Below are 13,870 nucleotides of genomic sequence, written 5' to 3'. Positions count from 1 at the left end.
TGTGGGATTTGTGGGGAAAATGTGACGGGATCCCAACTGCAATAAAATGTTGCAGTGTGGAGGGCTGAGTTCGTTATGACTGGGCAACTCTTGATTGGAAAATGGGATGGGAGTGGGTGGACAAGTATTGACTGACAGAGTCCCTTTCCTTAGGAAGATTGGTGCTGGTATTTGACAAGAAACACTAAATATTCCCCTTATTAAAGAGTTTCATTGCAGCAGGTTGGAAAAAAGACAACAGTCCTTTTTTGTCAGAGTTAAACAGCTCCTCTTCCCACATTTTTCCACCTCAAGTATGGATGTTCTGCCCAGACACACACACACACACACAGAGAGAGAGAGAGAGAGAGAGAGAGAGAGAGAGAGAGAGAGAGAGAGGCAGAGAGGAGATACCTTTTTTTCTGAATCATGCAGCACAGCTTGGTCCCCTGATACCAGCCTTCAAGGAAGAGATTAGAGCAGGCACTGTTAGCTTGTTTTAGGAGGAAACAGGGAGATTCTACGGGAAGATTACTGGAGGAGAGAGACACCGTGAGAAGGATTGAAAGCGGAGGAAGCCTTAGGCCGGGAGTATATTGTGAAGAGGCTAAACTGTGGAATGGAGCGTCAGATTATACTAATAAGGCTTATAATGGGGCAAAACCAGCTGTGATGAAGAGTGGCCAGGAAGAATGGGTGATAATTTGACATATGAGGTGCATATTTTTAGGACCCACCCTACTTTTGTGGTTGTAAGTAGTTTTGAATTGTTTTTAATATTGTGTTTTTAATTGCTGGACATTAGGATGAAGGGCATGTAATAAATTACCACTAACAACCACCACCTAAGGTTGCTCTTTCTTCTCCTTTTTTTACCCCATCACAGGTGCTTGGATGGTTACTATGGAGACCCCGTCTTGGGCTCAGGGCAACAGTGCCGTCCCTGCCCTTGCCCTGGGTATCCAGGGTCTCGGCACTATCATGGCATCTCCTGCCATACCGACAGGGAAACCAATCAGATTGTTTGCCTTTGTGCTCCAGGCTATACAGGTAAGGTGTATCGAAAGGGCAAGGGATGCGGTTAAATAAGTTGCCATTTTGAGGACACAGCCTCTGCAAGACTGTCCTCTAGCACACCTCCACTGCCCTTTCAGACTGCCGCTGTGCTCCATGAAGGGTCGTGACTCAATTGCACAGCATTTTCTTTGCATGCAGAAAGTCCCGGGTTCGACCCCTGACATTTCGACGTAGGGCTGTGAAACACCCCTGCTTGAAACTTTGCAGAACTTCTGCCAGTCAGAGTAAACAGTACTGAGCTAGACGGGCTAATGCGCTGAATCAGTCTTATTATCCTGCTATTATGACGTGTTCAACCAATGACTTACAGAAAAAAGAACGCCCACCACCCAGGTGTCATAATCTGCTAGATCAGCAGTTCTCAGCCTGTGGGTCCCCAGATGTTGTTGGACTGCAACCCCCATCATCCGTGAGCTCTGGCCTTGCTAGCTAGGGGTGATGGGAGTTGTAGTCCAACAACATCTGGGGACCCACAGGTTGAGAAAGGCTGTGCTAGATGATGGGCATTCCACATGTTAGGCTGGTGGCACAACCAGCGAATTTACCGAGTCCCTGATAGGCTTTCATATTTGTGACTAGTTGACTGCATTCAGCTTGGTGGGTTGTAAGTTGTGCAGGCCTGCCCTGCAGCCTGGATCTATCTCCCCTTCTCTTGATTCTCTTCACATGTAAACACATGAACCACTGAGCCCCTGAACCTAACTAGCAGTACAGTATTCCTTCTTGTCTTGAATTCTAGCATCTCCATGCCCCTGCCCTTCCTAGACCCACCTCTACCCTTTACCAGAAACACAATAGAATTGGTTGATTGTGAAGAGGTACACAAAAGGAGGTGAAGGCACTCCCAATTTTTCTGAACTGGCAACAATCTTTCTAGTTGTCGTGATAAAAGTCGGCGAAAACAGTTCAACAGAGTTCTACTTCCCATTGGGCCATAGTGAGAAAAGAGGAGAAATGGCCATCACGAAGTAATTGTGTGTTCTGTAGGAATGGATTTTGGCACTAGGAGAGGATATATTGTTTAGTTACTGCCCTTCCTTGTTCATGTGAGTGAAATCAGCAGAGTGCCATCGTTTGCTAAAACAAGGTTGATTTAACCTTCTAGAAATAATAATCCAGAACGCTTTAAGGAATACTGTTACCCCTTTTCTTCACCTTAAAAACAACAATCACACATTGTTTTGTGAAGAAATAAAAGTAGCATTTACTTACATAATCCAGCTCTTGAAGCCTCAGTTACAGAAGCAAAATGAAGGCAGGTTTATAACTACGATCTAAGTTACAAAAGTACAAAACGCAAGTCACAAAAGTTACAAAAGTACAAAACGCAAGTTCAGAAATGGTGTCTGAGCTGCAGAGCTCAGACACGTACGTTTGATCAGCTTGGAAGTCTGGCGAGGAAAGAAAGGGCTGCCCAGGCAGGAAGGAAATATGTAGGGCTACAGCTTCCTGCCAAGGTAAACAAAGGAAGTGATCTCACCGAGTTCTCTCTTCCAAAAGCCCTGTGAGCCACAACCCCTTCATGTGCCCATCTGGAAAAGCGTGTATTGTTGGTTTGACGGCAGTGACACCCCTCAATAACGTCCCATGTCTCTGGCAGGACCACGGTGTGACCACTGCTCATCTGGCTATTTTGGAGCCCCTGAGCAGGAAGGTGGAGCCTGCCGCCCCTGCCAGTGCAACAACAACATTGACCCCAGCGACCCCGAAGCCTGTGATCCACACAGCGGCCAATGCCTTCGCTGCCTTTACCACACTGGCGGGCCCCACTGTTCTGAGTGCCAGCCTGGCTACTATGGCAATGCCTTCCAGCGTAGCTGCCGACGTGAGTAGGGTGGCCGGGCCTGGATTGTGAGGATGGCTGGGAGGAACTTGTGATTTGAGAATGAGAAGCGGTGTTTCGCAGGCTTTGTTGTGGCTGGGGGGGCCCATGCAGGCCAGAGGAAGGAGGGTGTGGCAGGCTTGAGTAGATCTGTAGTCCATGGAACAGGGCTGACCCTGTTCATTAGGTAGAGTGAGGTGGTCACTTTAGGCAGCAAATGTTGGGGGTGGTAGTGAAGACAGAAGCAGCAAGATGCTGGAGAACAGAGAACAAATAAGAGTTTGCTAGTGAAGATAAGCAGGGTTGATGGAAATTGAAAATGTTATTCTTTGAAGGAGAACTACCTGATAACGATTTACAGGTGGTATTTAACACCGAGTAGGCTTGCTAAGAGGGACGTGGGTGGCGCTGTGGGTTAAACCACAGAGCCTAGGGCTTGCCGATTAGAAGGTTGGCGGTTCGAATCCCCACGACGGGGTGAGCTCCCGTTGCTCGGTCCCTGCTCCTGCCAACCTAGCAGTTCAAAAGCACGTCAAGGTGCAAGTAGATAAATAGGTACCGCTCCGGTGGGAAGGTAAACAGTGTTTCCGTGCGCTGCTCTGGTTTGCCAGAAGCGGCTTAGTCATGCTGGCCACATGACCCAGAAGCTGTACGCCGGCTTCCTCGGCCAATAAAGCGAGATGAGCGCCACAACCCCAGAGTCAGCCATGACTGGGCCTAATGGTCAGGGGTCCCTTTACCTTTACCTAGGCTTGCTAAGATGTATAAGACTGAATCAGATAAGTGCTGGAGATGCAAAGAGGTTGAGGGAATGTTCTTTCACATGTGGTAGGCTTGTAAAAGGGTAAAAGAGTACCGGGAAATGATCCATAATGAATTGAAAAAATGTTTAAAAGTACTTTCACCTAAAAAAACAGAGTTCTTTTTGTTGGGGATAATTCAGACTGAAATTCCCAGGTGTCAAAAAAGGTTATTTATGTATGCTACTACTGCAGCCTGTGTTTCGTTAGCCCAAAAATGGGAAACAAGCGAGGTCACAACTAAAGAAGAATGGAAAATTAAGCTGACAGAATATGCGCAGCTTGCAGACTTAACATATAGAATTAAGAGAACAACAAGAACATATGTTTAGAGAAGACGGGGAAACATTGATGGAATATATGGGGGGAAATTGTGTACATTTTAAAACACTGGCAGCATTAAGATAAATTCTCTTTTCCCAAGGCTGTACCTGTAACGAGCAGGGGACACTGCCCTCGCACTGCTCCAAAGGCATCTGCCACTGCGATCGAACTACAGGCAATTGCCCCTGCCGCCCCAACGTGGTAGATAAGAACTGTGACAGGTGCGCCCCCAACTTCTGGGGCTTCGGCAGTGACGTGGGGTGTCAGCCGTGCAACTGTGATCCTGTCCATTCGTTACGGTCGGACTGCAACATGGTAAAGTGGCCGAGCGCTCGAGAGCGTTAGCCTAAGAGGGGGAGGCACCTGGGCGGCTCGTGCACCAGTGTTCTAGCCCTACCACTGCCTCACCTTTCACTTCCTTCAGTTCACAGGGCAATGCCATTGCCAGCCGGGCTTTGGGGGCCGCGTTTGCTCCCACTGTCAAGAAGATCACTGGGGAGACCCGGAACAGGAATGTCTAGGTGAGTACGAGTGCGCAGTGCAAGCGAGAATCTTCCGCTCCAAACATTATGTGTGAGCGCTGCGTTGTGAGGTCAGGTGATTGACAGATGGCTAAGCCCACCCACTGGTCAAATTTGGCCCATGAGGGCTAGGGGATCTGGATGAGTTTCCCCACCTCCTGGCATTGCAAGCTCAGGTTCTCTGACAATGCCTTACTTGAGCACCCTGTGCTTCTCTGCTAATGGTGGTTGCCCCAATATTGTTGGCCCTAAAGAAATGCCTCCCCTGGCCTATTGACCGGTAGGCAACTGTGCAAGCTGATCCTTCTTTGCAAGTGAGTTATGGGATAACCACTGCTTTTGCCAAGTCTTCCCACAAAAACACATATGGGCTGTGTATCTTTAGCATATTGAACTATTACGATTGCTGCGTTGTTTTAGAGTGATGGTTCTATCGTGTGTGTGTGTGTTTTAAACATCTTTATCGAAAGTTGAAAACGTACATAATTATATGTGCACTAAACATGGTGAGATGTAAATAAAAGAGAGAGAAAGAAAAAGAGAAACAGAACCCGTGTAGAAGGGGAAATGAAGGGGGGGATGGGAAAACCCCCAAAACTGTATACTTTACAAGCTTGTTATTGTACTTCACCAGATCTTAACCTATTACAGGATTTGTAAGAATGGATTCCAAATATCATTGAATTTGTCTGTGGCAAGTCTGTGTTTATATGCAAGTTGTTCATATGTTGCGAGTTTATAGAAGTCTTCAATCCAATTGTAGAATAATAATAATAATAATAATAATAATAATAATAATAATAATTTTTATACCCCGCCCTCCCCAGCCAGAGCCGGGCTCAGGGCGGCTAACACCAATAAAATCACCAATAAAATCACAGTAGGGATCCGTGTTGTTATTCTTCCAGTTCATCAGTATCAGTCTTTTCGCTGTGGTAAGGGCATGGAGAGTACATTCGTCCTGTCTTTCTGTAAGGTTTGTAAGGTGTGTTTTAATGGTGTGTGCTTATATTTCAATGCGGTGCAACTGGCTTTTGCACTGGTTCGGAATGAAATGGTCCGTAAACAAACTAAAGCCAAAGCTTGCTTGGGGAATGACCTCCGGTTTTTGCCCCCTGCAGCTTGTGAGTGTGACCCCACGGGGTCCGAGAGCCCGCAGTGTGACCGTCTCACGGGACACTGCACATGCCAAGGTGGCTTCACGGGGCCGCGCTGCGACCAGTGCCGACGGGGCTTCCAGCAGAACTTCCCCCGTTGCTCCCCCTGCCACCCTTGCTTCGGCCAGTGGGACGCGGTTCTGGCACAGCTCTGGGAACAGCTGCGGAGGCTGCAGGGCACAGTGCAGGCCCTGAAGGAAGGGGGGCCTATCCCTGCGGCCAGCAGCAGCCGCATGCGCAACCTGGAGGACAGGCTGGGTGACGTCGAGCGGCTCCTTGGGGACGGCAGCAGTCCAAGCACTCCCCTGTTGCGGCAGCTCAGTGCCCTTCTGGAAGATACCAGGTAAGGAGACGTGAGGTAGAATTGGAGGGAAGCAGAAAAAGGGGGAATGGTCTGTTGTTGGTTTTTATTATTATTATTACAGTGCTACCTCTGGTTACGTACTTAATTCGTTCCGGAGGTCCATTCTTAACCTGAAACTGTTCTTAACCTGAAGCACCACTTTAGCTAATGGGGCCTCCTGCTGCTGCTGCGCCGCCGGAGCACGATTTCTGTTCTCATCCTGAAGCAAAGTTCTTAACCTGAAGCACTATTTCTGGGTTAGCGGAGTCTGTAACCTGAAGCATATGTAACCTGAAGTGTATGTAACCCGAGGTACCACTGTATTAAAGATTTTCTTGTGTTACAGAAGTATGTGTAATGTCTCTCGTATTTTTTCCATGTAACATTTTTCCAAATCAGTTTCATTTGTTGAGATATTGGGGGGGGGGGAGATGGGGGGGTCGGGTGGCGATGTTTCTATTGCTTAATGTATGTAGGGTTTGGTGTCAGCGTTGCTCGTGCTGTTCATTTGTGTTTCTTTGGTGGTGAGAGAGGTTGGGCTGTTGTTGTTTTAAGAAAATTATACAGACAGCAAAACAAAGAAGTCCGAGTTAACATTGCCTTCTACCAATAAGAAATAATAATAACTATTACGATAATGAAAATACTAAAAATACATTTACTTCCCCTTTTGAACTTCTATTCTGGTGACAATATATTACTATTCTATAAGAATCTATTATATACCTTTGCTGTCCCATATATTATTTTATTTCCCAAATTCAACCTAACCCTCCCCACTGCTTCCCTTCACGTGTGTGAGATCTTCCCAACATAATATTTTTTCTAGTTGCTTTCACAAAATAAAATAACATGAAAACTTATAAATTATAATTACTTCTTTTGTCCTTACACGCTTAACAAGTTGTGAAATGGTCTGTTTTTTTATTCGGTTTGTGCATGCCAGAAATTGAAGGATATGATAACCTTTGTGCTTCAAGTTTTTCGTCCATGGGCACATCCAGATTGAAAAACCGATTAATAAGCATCCACTCCTGGACATCTTAATTTGGGGTGTGGGGATAAAGGAGCTAGAAGTTATAGAATCACGGAATCATGGAAATGTAGAGTTAGAAGGGACCCGAGTGTCGTCTGATCCTACGGTGCAGGAATCTTAGCTAAAGCCTCTGTTTAAAAAAACCTCACAGGAAGAAGACTCCACCACCTCCTGAAAGAGTCCGTTCCTCTGCCAAACAGCTCTTACTGTCAGAAAGTTCTTCCTGCTAGTTAGTCGGAATCTCCTTTCTAGTAACTTGAAGCCATTGGTTCGGGTCCCAGCCTCCAGAGCAGAGCAAAACGTGCTTGCTCCATCTTCCATGTGACAGCCCTTTAGATAGTTGAACATGGCTATCATATCTCCTCTCAGTCTCCTCTTTTCCAAGCTAAACATACCCAGCTCCTTCGACTGTTCCTCATACGGCGTGGTTTCCAAACCCTTGACCATCTTCGTCACCCTCCTCTGCGCACATTCCAGCTTAGAGAGTTATGTGTACGTACCAGCTTAGAGAGTTATTGGCACTACAGTTCCCAAAACCAATAGACAAAAGGTGTGGTGAAAGAGCTCTATAAACCAACAAAATTTGGTAATGCAGTCCTATCCACCTTGTATTCTCCCTTGCCCCCCAGCTGTGGGGTGTGCAGCACTTGAATCATTTTGCATGCCTTTTTTCTATCCTGATTTTCCCACTCCCGACAACCCTGCAAGGTAATAATAATAATAATAAATTTTATTTATATCCCGCCTTCCCCAGCCGAAGCCGGGCTCAGGGCGGCTAACAACAATAAAATAATAAAAATCATTTCAATAAACAAACAATAAAAATAAAATCATTTCATTATAAAATTAGTTCAACTCAAATTGATGGCAACCATTAGGCTAGAGTTCTGTGAGGATTACCAAAGGGAGGGGGTCAGGCTGTGCCCTGACCAAAGGCCTGGTGGAACAGCTCTGTCTTGCAGGCCCTGTGGAAAGATGTCAAGTCCCGCAGGGCCCTAGTCTCTTGTGACAGAGCCTTTCCACCAGCCGAGAAAGCCCTGGCTCTAGCTGAGGCCAGCCTAACCTCTCTGTAGGTAGGCCTATGAGATAGTGCTTTGCCCAACAAGTGCCGCAGCCGAGTTGGACATACATGCTGTATTCCTTCCCACCGCTAGGGCGGACACAGATGAGCTCTGGCAACAGCTGCAGGCTACAGACTCACACCTGGACGGCACCGAGAAGGAAGCTGGCGGGCAAAAGAGGCGTCTGAATGCGCTGAGCCAAGAGCTGGGGGAGCTCAACCACACCGTCAGCTACCTCAACAGCCAGCTGCAGAGGATGACAAACGCCAGCTTCAACAGTAAGAAACGTGGGGGGCAGTATCCGGGCAGAAGAAGGATCTAGGCACGGGTCACGGTAGCCACCCCTGAAATGCAACCTCTTTTGTGCCGGCAGAGTCTTTCCAAAGCATCCTGGGATTCTTCCAGGAGTCACAGCTGGCCCAGCAGCAAGCAAACAGCTCCGTCCACGGCCCTCAGAGCCCGGTGGGTCAATCCAAGCTCACGCATCAGGCCACCGTTGAGCTCCTGAGACGCAGGGGAGATGCTTTCCGCAGGACGGCAGCTGCTCAGCGGAAGTCTTTGCGCGACCTCCAGAAAAAGGCCGGCAGCCTCAGTCTGAGCAGGATCAACCAGAAGGCGAGTTATTATTCAGGGCGAGGGTGCGGGGCAAGAGAACGGAGGGGAGCAGAGAGGTGTTGTTAGAGAGGAGAGCTGTGGCCTGGGTGATAGGGATGGGGTGGAAATTGGGCTCAGTCTGGATCGAAGGGCTTTCAGAAACACCATGCAAACCGGGTTGGGTGGTGGTGGTAGGATGGGAGCCATTGTTTGGAATTCGTCCTTCTCATAATTCTCCAGCCAAGTCATGTGTACAAAGATGCATGTGCTAGGATAAAGTGTGCATGTTATTAGTGGGGGGAAAGATACAAAAACACATTATATTAGGGAGCGGCACTTTGTAAAGATGTGCATACAGTAAGCCCCCAACTTGCACACATTTAAAGTGTGCATTTCGCTTTACATCCATGGCAGGAAATAAAAATAAAATGGAAAGGGGGGCAGGGTTCCAGGAAAAATGATTTTGGCCATCCCGCCTGCGCCAACCCAATGTATTTTGACTTTATGCAATTTTGGCTTTAGGCACGATCCCTGGAACATAACACTTGCATAATGTTATGTTTTTAATGTTTGATGTTTTATCGCTTTATTATTATTATTGTTACTCTGTTGGGAGCAGCCCAGAGTGGCGGGGGAAACCCAGCCAGATGGGTGGGGCAGTAATAATAATAATAATAATAATAATAATAATAATAATAATAATTTATAAGTTGCTCTGGGGCTTACTGCATTGGGCGGGGGAACAGAATACAAAACACTGTATATAAGGGTAAATTTGCATCAAAATTTGCTGGTGAATCTTTATGGGGGATTGTTTGAAAAATATTTGCAGGCTAACATGGAAATGTGGAAATGGGGGGAGATGAGAACCTCACTTTCTCCTGCCCCCAGTTCTGGCCCTCCTTTCTCCTGTTCCATTTTTCTATGCAAGGGATGGGGGCTTTCACCAGACTCCTGTTTCCCTGCACTGATCTTGGACTCCTCTTCCTCTAGATCTGCGGTGCTTCTGGAGAAGAGGGCTGTGAGCAGACCCCGTGCGGAGGGGCTTCCTGCCGGGACAGCTTAGGTCAGCGGCACTGCGGAGGCCCCGGCTGCACTGGAGCACTGCCTGTGTCCATGAAGGCCCTCTCTACAGCTCAGAACATCTCCAGCCAGCTGGAGAGCAGCGCAAGGCACCTGGGCACCATTGCTAGCAAGGTACAGTGGCAGGAGAAGTGTATGTAAACACGTTAAGAAGAAATGCCATTCACGTTGCGGCAAAGACTTCACTGCAGATTTATTCAAGGGTTGGGCTCCTGTCAGCTTGGGACAGAAACCTTGTGCCTCTCTTTAGGATGGAAAGTTTCAGGAGGGTGAAAGAAAAAGCGAGGCCTTTTTGTTCTTTCCCACCCTCCTGGGATCTTCTCCGGCAATGGCGGAGCTCCTCCGATCAGGAGGCACTTGCTCCGTGAAAAGCAGGGTCTGACCTCCACGGCGAAGGCGGAGACCCATTGAAATCACAAGCGGGAGAAGCTTGTGAACCTGGGATTCGGCTGGCACCTTTTGCGCCTCCCCTACTTGCGGGGAAACCCGGTTTCGGGGATCCGAAGCGACGTGGGGTGAGTGGCGCGGTGCTTCAAATTGACTGCTTCTTTCACGGAGTGAAGCCGTTGCCGGAGAGCGCTGACTTTTTCCTGTGGACAATTGGATTTTAAACAACTACCCGTGAGTAGAACGGAAAATTGGATTTTTAAATACCTTAATTTGGCACCGAAACGGGGAAGGTCTTAAACAGGAAGTCCGCCTTCCCCTTTTGTAAATAGACTGAAGCAAAGACATTATAAGCTAAAGTCTTTGAAAGCTTTTGGCAAAGGATTAAATTTTCATCGGTTAAAACTACAAAACCCCCCTTGGAAGCAGGAGAAGAGGGGGGAAATTTTGGACTTAGTGAGCCTGCAGGAGAGAGTGAAAAATCAAATTACCACTGCTCCGAACCTGGAAAAGGGCTGTCAGAAGAGTGAAGTTTTGGGAGAGTTCATTGACTGTGAACAAAACATTTTTGACAGCTAGTTAAATAAGAGAAAGATACTGTTTCCATTGTCCTCTTCTGTGTTTAAAAAGGAGGAAAAGTAACTGGAAATTGAAACTATTTTTATGGCTTGAATTGTGTCTGAAAGGATTGATACAAGTGGAGACTGTTTCCCTCTAGAGGGAGTCTTTGAAACTGTCACAGGAGTGCAACTGGGGAATCACCAGCTGCAAGATAAGTAATTGTGAGAACCAAAGATTGACCTTGGACCACTCAAAATGTTGATAGGAGAAGCCATTGTGACGGTATTATGCAAGATAAGCTACTCGCTGGAACAGCTTCATAAGAAGACGGATGACATGTCTTTTAAAATTGACAACTTGGATCAAAAAGTGACTAATTGGAGTCAAAAAGTGAGCACCAATACGGAAATAATTCAGGACTTGGTACAAGAATCTACTTTGTCAGGACAAATTGTGGAGGAGAAAGAGAAAGCTGTGGTTGTTGAGACTAAAGTAATACAAGCGGGATCCTCAGTCTTACAGAAGCAAATTGAGGATTACAAGTTGAGGCCTTCTATAATTGAATCTAGAAAAGCCAGATTTTGAGGATTGGATCCCAGCTTGGACAGAAGAAGGAAAGTTGGAAAGATCCCTCTATGCAGGGATTAACTGACTTTTGGGACATGGACTTGGGTCTGGAGGAGATTGGAGTTCTGGGGGCCTTTGGACTTGGAGGAATTTTGAAACATGTCATGAAACATCTTATAGACCTCAGCTTCAACTATGGAAATTTGGCTGACCTGCCTGAAAGGGATAAAAGTATTGTTAGGTTGGAGTCTTCGCGAGATCTGCTCTTTGGTATTAAAGAATATGAAGAAGACCTGCAGAAGGGACCTGGAAAAGAGTTAAGAGCCTTGGACATAATATCTCCAGGCTGATGGACTATTTGGAATTGATGGAAAGGACTGGCAGAATCCGAAACCAGGGAGAGGAGAAGGTGGAAGACGATTAGAGAATTTAAAGTTTATATATAGAAATACTGTAAAATTAATGAATGATAGAAAAATGGTGGAAAGAAATTTTATGGCCTTAGCAGAAATGTTATAAGAAGTTAAGTATATATAAGCATTTTAGTTTTTAATGATAAAAAATATGTTAAGATATTTATGATATGACAGAAAATAGAGAAAGATGGAAAGGATTTGCTGAAACAATTAATAGAAGTGGAATACAAAAAGGGAGGTGAGAGGAAGTCGAGGAAACAAGGGAATGAAAGATAGACTATGGAAAAGGTGTGATGTATGTTTTTAAATGGTTATTGTTCTGTTTTGTTTAGGGTTAAGGTGGGTTAGGGTTTTGTTTAGTTTAGTTTAATGTGTTTAGGTTGTGTTTTGTATTGTTTATATATTGTATTGTATTGTTTTTTTTCTTTCTTTGTTTTTTCTCTTTTGCTTTTCCTTTTCTGTAATTTTTAAAAGTAATAAATATTACTTTAAAAAAAACAAAACAGAATGGTGAAGTTTCCAAAGGGTGGTGTCAGGGAACTGACATCGGAGCCAGAGGTGGAGGCAAGGCTCCCAAGCGATGCTGGAGAAGGGCCCAGCAGGGAGGGAGGGAGCTCATCGGCTGGGGAAGGAAATCAGCGTAACACCAGGGATAAAGGGGGGCAGATGGGGGAATCGGCGAGGGGGCTCCAGGACTCCTCGCCGGAGACCAGCGGGGAGAGCACAGGTCCTCCGCTGCCCACACCCACCCTGCGCAGAAGACTTCCGCGCAGGGAGAGTAGGCAGAGACTTGGCGTCAAATAACTTCTTTGCTGGAAGAAGTTCAAGAAACGCCCACTGACGGATTCTGCTAGCGACTGAAACAGCCAAGAAGTGAAGGGCTGTCCAGCCAGAAAAAGGTTTAACCAGGCAACCTAGCCAGGAGTGGCAGCAACTTACGCACGAGCAACCCCATATAACCATTACAGGTGGGAAAAGTCAAAAGTGTTTTGCTTTCCCCCCTTTCCCTCCCTGAAATCTGCCTGTATAATGCAAGTAGGGGATTTTCTTTAACTTCATGGCACACAGGGGCGTCTTGCCCATAGAGGCAAGTGGCACGGGGCGCCAGGGCACCAAGTTCTGGAGGGTGGCAGGGAAAAAGCGGAGGCTGGATGCGCCGCCTCCTGGCATCAGCTCGCTGCCCTCGCCCGCCTCACTGAAGCAGTGCCATGCTCGGAGGCTCCGCCTCTTCCCCACCAGAGGAGCTGCCCTCCAGCCGCTGCCCGCCTCCTCCAGCCCCACAAAGCTGCCCGTAGCATCGTAAAAAGGTTGTTAACTCTCGGAAATGGGGGGGGGGCGCCAGAGGGTTCTCTGCACCACAGCGCTGGATATACTTAAGACAGCCCTGTTGGGCACACATCCTCTCCAAACCTCTTCCCTTTCCCCTTTTCCGCTCTGCTCCACTCCCCACAGCTGACACAGCTCATTGCCTGGCTGTTTGCTATGGGATACTAAGCTGCAGTGTTCATTCTTAGGTGCAAGAAATTCAGGACTTGGCGCAGAATGCCAGGAGCCATGCTCAGGACACTCTGGACCGCGCACAGGGGGCCCGGAACCGTGTGGAGAAGTCGACGGCCAAGCTGCGGGAATTTATCCAGAGGATAAAGGACTTCCTAGCAGGTAGCAGAACATCAGGCTTGCTCTGAACACCAGTCCAATGTGACATGCAAAGAGATGGATGCGGTGATGTTGTTAATCACCTGCCCTTTGCCCTAAGGTCCCAGGGCAGCTTACAACGATTAAAACACAATATTAAAAACATTTTAAAAACAGCTCACAAGCAGGGCGGGCGGGGGAGGGGGGGAATGTACAGGTTATATAGGCAAGCATATTTGCACTGTCGTGCTGTGACAATGTTGGTATTTGAACATCTGGATTTAGGGCCGTGTGTGTGGGTCAAGGCAGGGACACCTTTAGCATATGCGCCGCCGGGGTGCAAAGATCCGCCCAGCGCCCCCAAATTTAGTTTAGCCACCCCAAGGGGGGAAGCCAAAGTTGTTGACCTGTTTTTAGGGGGTGCAAACTCAAGGTTGTTAAGCTTTTTTGGGGCGGAAACACTCACCTGTAACAATGACGCATCAGAAAAAAATGGTTGTTTCCTGA

General features: G+C 47.2%; 1 protein-coding gene across 1 annotated transcript in view; it reads left to right on the top strand.

Annotated features, from left to right (window-relative positions):
* The window catches only part of LOC128408549 (laminin subunit beta-2-like), a 69,019-nt gene that overhangs the window by 47,903 nt on the left and 7,246 nt on the right, over positions 1–13,870 (top strand). The window contains exons 22-30 of the mRNA XM_053378454.1: positions 866–1,029; positions 2,657–2,881; positions 4,103–4,317; positions 4,427–4,523; positions 5,645–6,023; positions 8,214–8,398; positions 8,494–8,735; positions 9,708–9,911; positions 13,243–13,387. Of these exons, the coding sequence (XP_053234429.1) occupies positions 866–1,029; positions 2,657–2,881; positions 4,103–4,317; positions 4,427–4,523; positions 5,645–6,023; positions 8,214–8,398; positions 8,494–8,735; positions 9,708–9,911; positions 13,243–13,387 (1,856 nt within the window). The remainder of the gene's footprint in view (positions 1–865; positions 1,030–2,656; positions 2,882–4,102; positions 4,318–4,426; positions 4,524–5,644; positions 6,024–8,213; positions 8,399–8,493; positions 8,736–9,707; positions 9,912–13,242; positions 13,388–13,870) is intronic.

Source organism: Podarcis raffonei, chromosome 2, assembly GCF_027172205.1.
Source record: "Podarcis raffonei isolate rPodRaf1 chromosome 2, rPodRaf1.pri, whole genome shotgun sequence".
Lineage (NCBI taxonomy): Eukaryota > Metazoa > Chordata > Lepidosauria > Squamata > Lacertidae > Podarcis > Podarcis raffonei.
This window is presented reverse-complemented; position numbering and strand designations above follow the sequence as displayed.